At 49.9% G+C, this 15495-nt stretch overlaps 1 protein-coding gene across 3 annotated transcripts in view; it reads right to left on the reverse strand.

The window, feature by feature from the left end:
- The window catches only part of Sec22c (SEC22 homolog C, vesicle trafficking protein), a 17574-nt gene extending 2087 nt beyond the window's left edge, over nucleotides 1-15487 (reverse strand). For 2 of the 3 annotated variants that reach the window (XM_026779281.1, XM_013346633.2), the window contains exons 1-6: nucleotides 14851-14921; nucleotides 9668-9876; nucleotides 7018-7181; nucleotides 4436-4615; nucleotides 2539-2657; nucleotides 388-453 (exon numbers count right to left, since the gene is read on the reverse strand). In XM_026779281.1, coding sequence (XP_026635082.1) covers nucleotides 388-453; nucleotides 2539-2657; nucleotides 4436-4615; nucleotides 7018-7181; nucleotides 9668-9849 — 711 coding nt within the window. In that variant the 5' untranslated portion in view covers nucleotides 9850-9876; nucleotides 14851-14921. Of the gene's footprint in view, nucleotides 1-387; nucleotides 454-2538; nucleotides 2658-4435; nucleotides 4616-7017; nucleotides 7182-9667; nucleotides 9877-14850; nucleotides 14922-15143 lie in introns of those variants that run through there. The other variant, XM_005348126.3, reaches the window with a different exon arrangement.
- Nucleotides 15488-15495: the final 8 nt, after the last annotated feature.

Here is a 15495-nt window from a genome sequence, read left to right on the forward strand (position 1 = left end):
ATGAGCCTGTTCACTGATGCATGCATGCACGTGCCTATCCGCTGATGCCTGCATGCATGAGCCTATTCTCTGAACTCATTACAGCAAAGCTGGGACCCGTGGCTGCTAACCACCGAGTGAACAGGAGATTCAAAAAGAACAAAACAGGTGTCTCAGGAGGAAAGACACTAGCGACACACAGGCACATGCCCAGCCTGGGGATGCAGGAAGACAGAGATGCAGCATGGGGACAGACCAGACCATAAGACCCTCCCAAGACTGCGTGGCCTCCCTGTGAAGTCCCCCTCAAGGACCTGATGGTTGGATAAGATATGAGGGAAAGCCATGCGTTCACACTGTGGTTTCACTCTGGGTGTCACCGTTCCCCCAGTCACGGACTGCACCCACCTGGACGATGCAGGCCACAGAAGGGACGAAGAAGGCCAGGATGTTCCCAACTTCCTCCTGGGCGATCTGAAACAGATCCGGGGCACACAGAAGAAAGGTTTGGCTGAAAGGAACCACCATGGCATGAAGCTCGTCATTCCCATTTCCTGGGTGTGACTGACAAGATGCCTTGTCAGACTTTTTTCAATGTTAGACAGACCACACACTCCTGTCTTGGGCCATCATGCTACATCCTCAACATGCAACAAGCTCCCGCCCCCTCAGCCCTCCCAACCCTTCCCATCTGCTAGTGCTGAGCTTCTTCTAGGACCTCCTGCCCCAGGCACTATCACCTAGATGCTGTCCCTGCACGATGCCAAGAGACCCTCAAGGCAACCAACCAGGCACCAATTCTACTGCACACAGCTGCCAGGTGCCTGATCCACACCACACACTGGTCAGGTAATTAACTGGCCTGAGGGTTTTCACAGCTACGGCTCTAACACAGGCCCAGTGCTGCTCTTCAAAGGGCCCAGTCCACATCAGCCTTCTGGACTCAACACCCACGAACCACCATCCCTTACTCTACAGTCAACACCTCTCACTGCCATGAGTACTATGGCTTTATCTTTTGTTTTGTTTTGTTTTGTTTTTTTTTTTTTTGGTTTTTCGAGACACGGTTTCTCTGTGGCTTTGGAGCCTGTCCTGGAACTAGCTCTTGTAGACCAGGCTGGTGTTTTGTTTTTTTAATTGAAAATTCATACGATATATTCTGATCCCGGTTTCCTCCCCCTAACCCCTCTCAGGACCCCCCACCTCCCTCCATCCAACCAACTCCATGCTTTCTTTCTCGCTTTAAAAAAAAAAAAACAGGCAGGGCTGGAGAGATGGCTCAGTGGTTAAGAGCATTGCCTGCTCTTCCGAAGGTCCTGAGTTCAATTCCCTGCAACCACATGGTGGCTCACAAACCATCTGTAATGAGGTCTGGTGCCTGCTTCTGGCGTGCAGACATGCACACAGACAGAATATTGTATACATAATAAATAAATAAATAAAATAAATAAATATTTAAAAAAACAGGCAAAAATAATAGTAATAATAATAAAATAAAAAATAAAATGAAAAAATATAGTAAACACACACACCTCCAAATCCATAAAAACACAAAATCAGAAACCGTAACATACAATCAAAAGGCCAGTAAGACTAAAAAAATGTCCAAACAAAAAAATATGAGACAAAACTCTATAAAAACTCTACGGCTCTATCTTTAAAAATAGCAGACACCTGCTTATGCTAATAATAGTTCTATTCCTTTGACAAGCGATAGAAAACTTCAAAAAATATTTTTTTCCTTTTGTTGGCCACCAGCAGTGGTCAACAAAAGGAATGCTCACTTAGTACCAGGGATGTGGGTCTCTGACAAGAGAAGAGGCTCCTGTGGGCCACACACCACAGGGTGGGGACATCTCTTCCTAGAGCCTGTCAGTGTGAGGCTCTACCCTGCATCCTGCTGACAATGGAACCTGGTTCCCAGGGAGGGACTGGGAGGCAGCCCAAAGTCCCCGCTGGCAAGCTGTCTACTTCACAGCAACTTCCCAGAACTCCCAAGGTCAGTCACAAAGGAGTCCTTCCAAATTTGTTCAACTTACTACAAAGAACAATTTTTTGTTTCGGATTCTTTTATTTTATACTCTACCCTAAGCTGAAGATTGGGTGTGGGTTTCTGATCTTCCTGCCTCTGCATCTCCAATGCTGGGATTAGGGGGTGCATAGCCATATCCAGCTTATGGATTAAAAGTTCTAAAATGTTTTATTTGAACTTTTGATATTCATAAAGCCTAACTGTGCCGGGTGGTGGTGGCCCACACCTTTGATCCCAGCACTGGGAAGGCTGAGGCTGGAGGATCTGTGCGAGTTTGAGGCCAGCCTGAACTGGGACAGACCCATAGCTACACAGAGAAACAGTCTCAAAAAACCAAAACAGCAAAAACAACCACAAACAAACAAAATCCTAACTGCACAGTGAGCTGATCAATAGACTGCCTCCCATGGTCAGCTTCTGTCACTTGTCTTCCCATTGGACCGTGAAGCAGGGCTGGGGATGCAGCTCCGGATAAATAGCACATGCTGAGGCAGTCAGAAAATCCTGGGTTCGATCCCCAAGGCCACCTGTAAGGAGTGTTCTGCGAGGTGAACTCCGCGGATGAGGTTCAGGGCAGCACACATGATGTTGAGCACGAGGGAGAGAACGCCCAGCGCCGTCACCGGCTCCATCCGGAGATTCAGGGCTTCACAATGGAAAGAGAGGAGCGTTCGGTGAGAACTGTATCTCTGTGACACGAGGGGACGGATACCTACCAACCAGCCAACTAGACCTCTGCTAACAGACCCACGATGCTAAGCACAGAACCACAAGCACGCATCTAAAAAGCAACAGAAGTTAGCGGGGCAAGTCAGAAATGAACGCCAGAATGGATCTCAGAAATGGAGGTGAACTTCTTCCAGGAAAAAAAAAAAAAATCTCTTTTTCATGTCAGACGAAAATCTGTAAGCACTCAGTTGCCTTTTTATTTTAAGCAGGAGTGGCTTGCCCCTAGAGGGGTGTCCAAAGACACCTGTAATTGTCATCAGGACAGGCAAATGCCAGTGGCACTGCTAAGCATCCTGCAGGACATGGGATACCTCAACACAGAGTCACCCAAAACGGCACGCCCACAGGCCAGGCTGAGATGCTGGGGCAGGAGTGTCCAGACTCAAGAAGCACTTCCTCCACCACCTTTTCCAGTTTGTAAACTGTTCCACTCTATTCCCAATAAGGACGATGTTCAGTGTCAGGTGGGCATCCAGACAAATCCACAGCAGGCGTCTCGGTAATTCTAAGATACCCAGGAAGAGGAGGTGTTCCATCTAGAACTGTAGCCAGGATGATAACGGGAACACGGACTTGCTCTCTCCCGATGCTCATTCAAACGGATTCTGGTTCACAGCTGCTACCCAGTCCCTTCTCCTGCTGTGCTCCTTCCTAAGTATCCTTTCTGGTCCTGACAGTTCCCCCGCAAGTAACGCACAACACATGCCCTGGAAGCCACAGTCCAGCTAAGACCAGCGTTAGTGTGTTAGTTCCCACCAGAAGAGAAATGCTACCTGTGAGGACGCTAGCCTTGGGACAATTAGGTGAGGCAGGAAAGGGTCCTGACAGGTGGGTAACTTGGCGCTTTGGGGATTTGCTCCTCTTTTCTAAGTGCTTAAAAAAAAACAAAACATACATTACAAAGGGGTCGCTGTGGTCACTCGTGGCAAGGGGAGAGCTTGGGCTTGATTACCCGGCCTCCTTCTTCAAGTTCTCCCAACACTAAACAGGAGCAGCCTGCTGACTGGCAGGGGAATCTATTAGTTTAAACACACTCAGCCCAAACCAAATATACTTAATATGCCACTTAAACTTCAAGCCAAGAGCTCAGTATGGAAATTTTTAAAATTAGATTGTTACAATGCAGACAGCTCTTCCAGGGGACACACCATGGCATGTGTGCAGAGGTCAGAGGACAAAGGTCAGGGGACAAAGAAGGGAGTCTCCTCCTACCATGTGGTCTTCAGACATCACACTCAGGTGCCTGGGGTGGAGGCAAGCCTTTACCCCAGAGCCACCCACTGGCCCCCACTGAAGAATTTTTAGATGGCACATAGATACTGTCCCTACACCCCTTCTCCAACAAGAGGGTTGTGGTTTCCCAACACAGCTTCCGGTGCCTTAGTAATGTGGTAAACCAGAGAGTCCCATGAGGGGCTTCCAGCACAGTAATTCTCACAGCATGAAAACCTGTGAACTTCACCATGATGCACAGCCTGCCAAGATGGGCTGGACCCTCCAGAATGTCATCAGACTGCTTCCTTGACACAGGCCACTCTCACAACAGTTTATAACAACTATGTGGAAAAAGGGTTCGTCTATATTCAAGTATATCCCAAGATATTGAACATGCTACCACCAAACCAGACCATTTTCGAGTGGGGTGAATTCTACCTGACATGCATCCTTTCGCACCAGAGAACAGCAGGCACTTACCAGACTCAGCATGCACTGGGGTGTGGCCATTCAGCACGCCATTGGCCACGTCTGTGCCCTCCAGGGATAGAAGTGCTGGAGGCTGGAGCTCAAGCTCCTCCTGAATCTTTTCGAAGCCACTCTTCATCTGGGAGGAGCTCATGTGGTTAAAATGCCACTTTGTTTTCTGAATGACACTGTCTGCAGAGAGAGAGAGGCCCAAGGTGAGCATCATCAGGATGGGAGCTCCAAGACAGCATGCGGGGAGTGAAGCACCCGTTGCTAAGCAACTGGCAAGTCAGCCAGATTCCAAACTGAGTCAGTTATGGGAGGTCAGGTGACTGTTTCGCATTAACACTAATCTGATCCATTTCTTCAAAGCATATAATTAAGTGTGGCTGCAGAAATCACCAACCTCAGCTACCCGAGGGGGGCAGGAAGCACTGGACTGAACTGGGAGTTGGGGATGGGAATCCCTGACAATCTCATGTCAAGAGCTTTCTTAAGATAAACATGGCTCTACAGTACAAGCTGGGAGGCCATGTTGGGAGGTGTGCAGGTTGTGTTGGCCTACTCAGCACAAGCTGGAGCCATCTGGGAAGAGGAACTTTCCAGATGAGAAACCGCCTGCATGAGATTGGCCTATAATAGCAAACCTGTGATGGGGGAGGGCAGGAGCCCACTGTGGGCAGTACGACCCTGATGGCAAATCTGTGATGGGGGAGGGCAGGAGCCCACTGTGGGCAGTATAACCCCGATGGCAAATCTGTGATGGGGGAGGGCAGGAGCCTGCTGCAGGCAGTGCGACCCCTGGGAAGGTGGGCCTGGGCTGTACAAAAATGCAGACTCAACATGTTGGCCATGGGTGGGACGCAAGCCTGTAAGCAGCATCTCTCCATGGCCTCTGCTTCAGTTCCTACTCCAGGTCCCCTCCTTGAGTTCCTGCCCTGACTTTCCTTCATAAGATATGTATATAAGACATATATGTGTGTGTGTGTGTGCGTAATACATATGCATATATATAATGAAGTATATATGTATATATGTACATATATATGTATACACATATACACACCCTGTAAGCCAAACAACCCTTTTCTTCTCAAGGTGATTTGGGTTGGTCATAGTGTTTATCACAGCAATAGAAAACAAACTAGGAAAGAAATGCTGGTTTTGAATCTTTCAGTCATATTACTATTAACCCATTTCAACAAATGACATGGCTTTATCTGTTTCTTTTTGTTTTTTAAGCCAAGGGGTTCATACAGTCCAGGCTGGCCTCAGATTTGCTAGATAGCCAAGGATGGCCTTAAACTCCTGATGGGACCAGCTGCTAGGATTACAGGTATGTGCCAACATGCCTGGCTGACATGTTTTTGAAGTTTTCCTCGCATGCATTAGGAAGCCCCAATCACACACAGGCATGATTCCAGCACCACTATTCTCTGACTCATGCTCCCACACACTAGGGAGTCATGACAAAAGGGGAACTCCTTTTGTATATGTGTTGCTTTTATCGGTTAATGAAAAGAAGCAGCTGCTTGGGCCTGCGGTGGGGCAAAATAGACCTCGGTAGTAAAACTAAACTGAATGCTGGAAGAAAGTAGGCAGCCAGAGAGATGCCAGAACCTGGTAAGCCACAGCCTTGTGGTGATACACAGAATAATAGAAATGGGTAATTTAAGATGTAAGAGTTAGTTAATAAGGAGTTTTAGCTAATAGGCCAAACTGTTTTAATTAATACAGTTTCTGTGTGATTATTTCAGGTCTGGATGGCCAGAAACAAACAAGCAGCCTCTGACTACAGCACTAGGGAAGGTCTCCGGTCAGACTCAGCTCGCTGCTTTGCAGGAAGGCAACTACAGAGACAAGGGGGAAAGAATGCAGCTCCACTACTCTCTAAATTAACTGACACCAAGGGAGCCACAGCTGAGGTCTGCCTGGTGTGACTACCAGGCTGTGTTCTGTAGACTTGGGAACCACATAGGCCCTTCCGGCTGAGCCTGGAACAAACATGTCTTCTGCCAAAGCAGGCCTTGTCAACCTGCTGAAGGAAGGACCAACTTGTCTCATTTCCAAACTGTCACAGCCGAATGTTTTGACAAAATGCAGAAAAAAAAAAATATTGCAGGAATGTGGCATCAAGTGGAGGAGTCAGAAACATTTCCTCCACTTCCGGACTTACCATGGAGGAAAATTCCCCAGGTAGCTTGGCCCAGAACTGGTGTCAACAGAACTGTCTCCAAGTGTAAGACAGTAAACACTTGAGGCTGCTGGGCACATCCTGTCTCAGGAAAAGCATCCGTAAACAGATATCTACGGATATCTACTATCCATAGATAATAGCCCTGATTCATATAGCATAGCTCTGAACTCTATAGACTATGGTTTGCTTCGGAAGCCTATGGAGAACGTTCCTCCATCTCCCCACAGGCTCTGAAGACACAGAAAGATACCGTGGTAAGCTTCAAGACCACTTTAATTCCTATGAAATCAGAGCATGTGGTAGAACCTCCTGTGGTTTTCCCGGGGCCAAACCTAGACTTCAGTTTCTATAAACATAACATCATATGAGAAAGAAAAGGATAAAGACAGTTACAAACCGAACTCAAGAAAAGCGTAGGGCCGGGAGGCCAGGCCAATGCATGTGGCGTCATAGGAAGCTATGAAGTCCCACCACAGAGTCTCCAGGAAGCAGAAGGCCATGGCTGCCGGGCACTGGCGTGAGCAGATGGCCAAGCAGGCCACGTCCCCCGAGGATGAGAAACTGAAAAGAGAAGGTGACAGCTGAGCTGTCAGGAGACAGAATAAACCCCCACCTCATCTTGGGTTAATGTTTACTTTGCTCTTCTTTAAAGATAAGATCTCTCTGTCACTCAAGCTGGCTTCAAATTATGTAGCCGAGGCTGGGTCAAATTATGTAGCCAAGGTTAGCCTTTAACTGATGAGCCTCCCGCCCCAGCCTCCTGAATACTAGGATTACAGGTACAGACTCAGTACACACATATACATTCAGGCAAAACAGTCATATGCATAAAATTAAACAAACAAATCTAAATTTTAGAAAAATTTAAGAAAAGACTAAGGCTGACAAGATGGGTCAGCAAATAATGGTGCATACTGCTGACACTGATGACGGAGAAAAATCCCCAGAATCCACATTTAAAAGCTGGATGTGGAGGCATGCATCTGTAACCCGAGCACTCCCAGGACAAAATGGGAACTGGTGACAGAATTGCTTAGAAGCTTGCAGGCCAGCTAGCCTAGAACAAGGGAGGCCTGACCTTAACAAGGTGGGGGATGGACCTCCCTGTGCATGTATGACCTGACCTTAACACAGTAAGATGGACCTCCCTATGAATGCTATGGCATCTGAATAACCACATTTCTGTGTACACATATGCATGCACACATGCATATATACAACATAATAAGTCAAATTTAAAGAAGAAATGATTGCCAGGCGGTGGAGGTGCACACATGTGATCCCAGCACTTGGGAAGCAGAGGCTGGCAATCTCTAGTTTGAAGCCAGTCTGGTCTACAGAGTAAGTTCTAGGACAGCCAGGGATCCACAGTGATAAACAGTCTTGAGAGATTAAAAAAAAAAGAAGAAAAACGTCTAAGCTGCCTCCATGACAATGAGGGTGGATATTTAATGCAAACTATGAAGAAGCAGGTGAGTTGGGTTGACTGACCTAATGTGCAGAGGTGTTGGGGTCAACCCCGGCACCGTAAAAACAAGCAAAACGAGAAAAATCAAGAGCAGAACATTTTATAGTCCTGTTTTTTAGGAGTTGCCAAGGCAGCCTGGGTTCTTCAGGAAAATGGAGTCCTGTCTGATGCACAGCTTCCTGAGCCATGCAGACGGGCAGGGAAGAGGCAGCGCAGGGAGGGGGCAGAGGAAACAGTAGCTCCAGGAGCCTGCTCCTCAACGGGGCAGCTCAGGTCTCCAGCCACCATCCTCTGCCTGATACTACCCTTCCGCCTGCCCTCGGGCCAGGTTGGCACTTGCCTTCTGCTTTTATGATTCTGAGGCCAAACAGACCTAAAAGGATGCCAACGTCTCTGGCCAGTTTTAAGTATCATGAAAGGAGAAGAAAGGGGACTTGGCAAGCAAAGACCTAGCTGGTAAAACCGCAGGCAGGCGTACAGTCTGTAACAAGCCACTTGACTATTTCCAAGCCTGCCTTGCTCCTCAACACAAGAAAGGACAGAACGCACGAGCGACAAACCTGGGGCCCAACTGGCTGCTTTCAAATCCTGGCTCCACCGCTCACTAGCTGAAGCTCCCTTAAGTCGCTTGACCTCAATTCCTCCTTGGCAAAGCATGTGACCTGTCTGGCCTGCCTGACCCTGCCAAGTGTCTCATAAGCCCCTGAAACCGCAGGAACGTCGTGAGGATACAAAGCATCAACAGCCTCTGCCGTCGTCATCGTCACTGGTACCCACCGTGGGCTTTCCCTATTGTACTAACTCCGTATCTGTTTCTCTTCTTCCCTCATGAGACTTCAAGTTCTTTGAAAGGAGAGGCCCACCCTCACTCACTTTCATTCCCCTGTTCCCGTCATGGAACAGCCACAGGAAAATCCGTGCTGGGATGAGGCTTGGTTGGCAGAGAGCTTGCACACCCCAACGGGGTCAAGGCCATCCTCTGCTGCCCTCTAAGGACAGGGCTTGGGGAACTCTTGTGTCTGGGCTCCTCCACTTTTCCCTCCCCGGCATTTTAACGTAGCTTCTAGTCTTCTTCCTTCTGTTGTAGCTAAGTAAAAATTAGGATGACTAAAGGGTGCCCCCTGGGGAGAATCTGGGTCTTCCCACATCCAAGGATGCTCTACGGACAGCCTGGATTCTTCAGGAAAATGGAATCCTGTCTGATGCACAGCTTCCTGAGCCATGCAGACGGGCAGGGAAGAGGCAGCGCAGGGAGGGGGCAGAGGAAACAGTAGCTCCAGGAGCCTGCTCCTCAAGGGGGCAGCTCAGGTCTCCAGCCACCATCCTCTGCCTGATACTACCCTTCCGCCTGCCCTCGGGCCAGGTTGGCACTTGCCCGGATGATCAACAGCACTGAATGGCGGTGCTGAGGATGGACATCCACTCCTTCACTGACTCTGTTGCAAGCATACACCACCTGACTGCTGAGACCATACCTTTAACCTTTAACCTTCAACCCACACTGCTTTGTTACCTCAGCCTGTGGGTAAAATGACCCCAATTTTGCTGACGTCCTGGAGAAGCGAATGTGTTCACTTACTAGATATGGAAGTTATGGCTTTCTGCAGAACCTCGGCCAGGATACTGAGCCAGCCTCTGGGCTAAGGCCTTGAGCTGCCTCCTGCATTCCAGAAACTCCTGGGCGTAGTAGAAGTCAGTGGAGGCTGAGAGGGGCAGCCCATCCCTCACCCGTACTATGCTTGCAAAAACGATCATGGGCATGGTCCACCAGAGAAGTCATGAGGACACCTGAGGGAAGAAAGGTTGCCTGTCAGTGAGGCAGAAGATGGCGCCAGGGACCCCAACACTGGAATAGCAAATTATTTCCCCTGTGCCACTCCCGGTTCTCCCCACTTCGCTTTCTTCCCTCCTCCTCCTCTTTATTGAAGCCTCCCCTTCCCAGAACTAAGCCTACTGGGATGAAGCACTTTAGGATGGAGGAAGAGGCGGGGCCAGCAGGACTCAGGGGCAACAGCAGCAACAGCAGGAAGTAGGCTGCAGAGTTCAAGGTCCTAAAGGGACAGGAAGTGCCTGTCCCAAGCGGCACTTGTCAGGCCACCCAGGGAAGGAAGTCCTAAGCAGTTCAACTGCCACACAAGAAATGGGGGGACGTGGGGGCGTCTGGGCACAGCAGCAGCAGTGCCAGGGAGGGGCAGAAGCAGCCGGGAGCTGAGAGCACAGCCCCCGGAATTTCTGCTGTATGACACAGAGTGAACTGCATCATGGGAAGATATTAAATATTTGGTCATGCTATGTGAACACATTGAGAAACAAAAGGAAAGAGATCTGGGCCTTGTGGTGCCTTTGGCAAATGAGGAAAAGGTACCTCTGAAGCTGGAAGGAAACCGGTGTTAGCACAGCCACACGGCCCAGCAGGGGTTGGTCTACTGGCTGACCCCCCTGGACATCTGCGTGGGACCCGATCAGCACACCTGTGTATGATTCAGCCCTGAAACCAGGACTGACTGATGAGGTAGCCAAAACAGCTTCCGCTGGTCTTTCTGTGCTACATGCCCCTCTCTGTCCCCTGCCTGTCGGGCCCTCCGTGTAGCGGGCATTAGGGGGGACGGCAGCAGAACTCCTCCAGGGAGACAGCCTGACTTCAACACCACTATGGCTTCTATTCTCCTGTGCCCTTCTCAGGGCCAGGTAATATCTCTCTATCTCTCTCTCTATCTCTCTCTCTCTCTCTCTCTCTCTCTCTCCCACATAGATAGAGAGACAGACAGACAGACCGACCGACTGACAAAGGGAGATCTCAACCCCATTATATCCCCCCAAACCTTCCAGGCTTGCCAGGCTGGACAGACTTTTCTCATCTCTCTGGTTTAGCATGCCCCCTAGGGTAGGTTGTTAAAAACAAAAGCTGTGCCTCAAATTTCCTGCAACCACCAGGGGGCACTGTAGGCTTTGTAGCCTTACAAGGTGGATGCTGACCCAGGGAAGAGCACTGGGTGAGCATGGAGGTCAACACTGAGTGCTGGAGGTCAACAGTACTACCTAACACGCTTTTGCTTTAGCAAGACCAACTTCTAAAAACATTCTGGCAAAGTCCTAGCTGAGACAGGGGAAGAACAAAAGATCAGTTTGAGAGCAGAACAGGCCTGGGGTTCAAAACACTAACTCCAAACAAGGGCCTCGTATGGTCTGTATGGCCTTATGTGACGTGAAGAAAAGAATAAAATGAAAAAGGACAATAAATAAAAAATATGCCAGAAGAGTTAAGACAAGCCCCAAGCACCCCAAAGTAAAACATCTACCAGCTGGGCAGTGGTGGCACACACCTTTAATCCCAGTACTCGGGAGGCAGAGGCAGGCCGATCTCTGTGAGTTCCAGAGCAGCCAGAGCTATAGAGAAACTGTCTTGAAAAATGAGAAAAACACAAAGAAATAAAAACTACAATATGTGAGTCGCCTGTTAAGGCTGCAAGGAGGAAACAGGTGTCATTTCCAGGGGACAGTGATCCTGAGAACCAATTTGGCCGCTCCCAGAAAGACCCAAAAGACCTCACCGTCACCGGAAGAATTTTACTGACCAAACCTGCTTCTCCTCCATAAAGTAAATAAAAGTTCCAACTGACTTCAGCTCTGTCCAGTTCTGTGAGAGCTGCCAGGAACTGAACCTTTAAATGCTTCAAAATATCTGGTGCTTGAACAGAGGTGGCGTTAGGAATATGTGTCTGAGGGGAGGGACTGAGGGGCTTAATGCCCAGCTGAGGAAGAATTTAAAAAATGGAGATGGCGCTTTCAACACTGCTTTCCTTTAGTAACGCGCACCTTGGGGTAGGAAGACGTAGCTCAGCGGTAGAACATTCATCTCGTAAGCATGAAGACCCTGGCAGCACGGCAAAGAACTAAATGCTTCAGAAGAGGGAAAGAGTAATACAGGGAGGGCTGACCTCTGCGGCCATTCACGCTTGTGAACTTGGGGCCATGAGCTATCACGAGGCAGTCTATACCTGAATAAGAGGGCATGCCGGGAATTGTCCCTGCACTCCGGGGGGCTGAAGGAGGAGCCTGAGTTCAAATCCCGCTTGGGCTACAAAGTGAGACCCTGCCTCCCAAACTCAGAATAGAAAAGACGAGATCAAGGGGAGATGTGGCTGGACTGCTCCTGGAAGTGCAGGGTAGGGCTTTCCCAGGCCCTACTAAGTGCAAATAAAACCCCGGGCCTCAGCTGTACGACAGTCATAAAGTGTTAAAAAGGAGGCAAGGAAGCCAAGGGCAGGGTTATGGGACCCTTATCTCAGACCTGGTGGCGGAGGAACCAGCAACTCAGAGCAGCCCCTGAGGAGAGAGCACAGGTAACACGATCCCATCACCACTACAACAAAACCTGCTTCCTTAACTTAATCAGAATCAGGAAAGGCAGGAGAGCCTTGCACTAAAAGCTAGTCTGGAGGCCGGAGAGATGTCTTGTGGTTAGAGCACTGGCCGCTCTAACAGAGGACCCAGGTTCAATCCCAGAGCAAAGTTTCTACACTTAACTTGAAATAATAAAAGACTTTTATCAAGCGACTGTGACAATTTCTCTCTCTCCTCTCTCTAAATACACACATACGCACACACACATTGGTAAATGCCTGTTCATAGCTCAATTAGAGGGGAAAAGCCATAAAGGATAAACACAGAAATAGTATAGATTAAAAATCATGTGGGCATGATAGCTTACACTTTTAATTTCATCACTCAGGGGCAAGGGTATCTCTGTGAGTTCAAGGCCATCCCGGTTTACAAAGCAAGTTTCAAGATATCCATGGATAGATATACAGTTGAACACTACCTTAAAAAAATTTAAATTAAAAATAAATTTTAAAAAGCACAGGCAGGCCGGTGGTGGTGGCGCACACCTTTAATCCCAGTACTTGGGAAGCAGAGGCAGGCGGATCTCTGTGAGTTCAAGGACAACCTGGTCTAACAAGAGTGAGTTCCAGGACAGGATCCAAAGCTACAGAGATACCCTGTCTCGAAAAAAAACCAAAAAGTCCAGGCAGAAGGAAGAACAGCATAAAATAGGAAACAATGTAATTAAGTTATAAAAAGAAATGACAAATTACTACAATGCCACTCCTAGAACTTAACGCAGAGGAGGAGAAGGAGAACTTCCCAGCACTAGGTAAAGCTTTGTTTGTCCTGACGGAGAACTAGAATTGAAGACAGCCTGCAGACAGTAACGGCTAAACACGCTACAGGGCACTCACTCCACAACACACCGTTAGATAAAAAAGGGAGCAATAAACCGGGTGTGGTGGTGCACGCCTTTAATCCCAACACTCAGGAGGTAGAGGCGGGTGGATCTGAGTTCCAGGAAAACCAGGGCTACACAGAGAAACCTGTTGGCAACTGTCAAGCATCAGGTTCTTCCTGCTCTTCCCACAGACTAGGCCTACACCGGAAGCCATCTTCACTGTCACTTCCTCTCCTGTTTACTCTTTACCGTCCCCCAAATCCCCCTAACATGCTGGCACAGGGGGTGCAAAATACAAACTTCAACTAGCAAAACAAGCCAAGTTTAGCACGCAAACAGTTAGTCGAGCCTAAGCACCCACCATAGGCACACTTCTGAGGGAGGCTAAGGGAACTGTGAACCCGTGATGGATTCACGCTCAGCCACAGGACCTGAGACCTGATTACCTGGGATCCTCTAGGCTCCACGTTGCTTGGGGATGGGGTAAGAGGGACAAAGAGGTCAACTAGATCATCTTTAAGGGAACTGAAAATATGTTTGTTTCGAGTTTTGGAGACAGGGTTTCTCTGTGTAACCCTGGCTGTCGTGGAACTCACTCTGTAGACCAGGCTGGCCTCGAACTCACAGAGATCCGCCTGCCTCTGCCTCCAGAATGCTGGGATTAAAGGTGTGCACCACCACCACTCGGCTTGATCTGAATTTCTTTACGGGACTTCAAGATGTCCTCTCTGTTGCCCATAAAACATTAAGTAGCATTTACATTAAGTGGTACAACCGTCTTCCTGAGGAAGCTGCGGTGCAACGGTGCAACGGAACCTGCTTATCAGAGTCAGAACACTTAAAGCCGTCTCCACTTCATTTCCCTAAAGTGTTCTTCACCTGGAGGAACTTTCTGCAGACTTTCACACAGACAGGCATTCGCCCTGCCCATCGGGTCTGTTCTGCATGCTGCTTTTGTTTTCCTGATCTTATCACCAATTACACCAACGGAGTTGGGCCTGGGAGTCACACACCTGTGACCCCAGAACTTGGAAGCTGGAGGCAGAAGGATCTCAAGCTCAAGGCCAAACTCGGGTTACGGGGAACCCTGTCTCACAAAGCCACAAACTGGACCAACTCCTTTCATCAGTGGCAACACTCTTCCTTCCGTGGCTTTGGCTTTGTGCAAGCTTGACGCCCGCCCTGCTCTGTAGGTTCTTTGTCCTGGGGATAGCGTCCAAGTCCAGGAAAGTTAGTGCAGGGGTGACCAGGCCTCGAAGAAACCAAGTCCTGCAAGACCAGCCCGCTAAGGAAACTTTGCTATCAAAAGCCAGAGCCAGGGCCAGAGCTCAGCTTACCGAAGGAGAACCGCCGCCCCGCCCCTCCCGAGACACGCCCCGGCCCTGCCCCGGGCAGCAGGCACAGCGGGCTGCGCGTCCCAGCAGGTACGCGCGCTGCAGGGGCCCGACCTCAGCGGCTCCCACGGCCCCGAGATGCAGCCTGGAGGCCTGAGCCCAGGCCCCGACTCTCCACGCCCTCTGGTCCCCCAGCCTCACCTCGCCCCGCGGCCGACCTCCGCCTCGGCCACCGCAGCCCACCCGGCCGGGTGCAGGTCACCGGCGGCCGGGCTGCAGGAGATAGGATGCCGTACGCGTGCGCACGACTTGAATTCTCATTCGCTGCTGCTAAGCGACGGTCACACCCAAACAGACCAATCGTGGCGCATCTACTCAGTCCGGTTGTTGAGACTTCGAAATTGCGTAAATCTTAAAGGGCTGGCACCCGCTTGCTCCCCCACGGCCCGCGCGCGTCTCGCCTGCTGGGCTAGAGGCCCACGCGCGAGTCTCACCTCGAGCCGTGTGAAGAGACTCCGATGTCCTCTCGATTCCTGGCCCGGAGCGGACAGGACTGTTCTCCAGAGACGTCCAGGCCCCGCCGACAGGAGTGACACTCCCTGGGCGAGGGTTCTTGCAGGCCGCGCGGCTGGGCAAGAGGCCCGAGATAGGGGATCCGAAGAGCACGGCCTCCTGCCAGCCTGGAGGAGGTGCCAAAGTCCGATCCCCGAGAGACACACCCTCGCTGTGAGGCTGGAGGGGGGATAGGGTATCAGAGTTAGACCCCACCTGTTTTGACACGTCCTGAGCACCGCCGTGTATGCCAGTCAGGGTGAACACAGCAAGGCACTCCTGGCTCCAGAGAGG

Source organism: Microtus ochrogaster, chromosome 5 (assembly GCF_000317375.1).
Source record: "Microtus ochrogaster isolate Prairie Vole_2 chromosome 5, MicOch1.0, whole genome shotgun sequence".
NCBI classification, from domain to species: Eukaryota; Metazoa; Chordata; class Mammalia; order Rodentia; family Cricetidae; genus Microtus; species Microtus ochrogaster.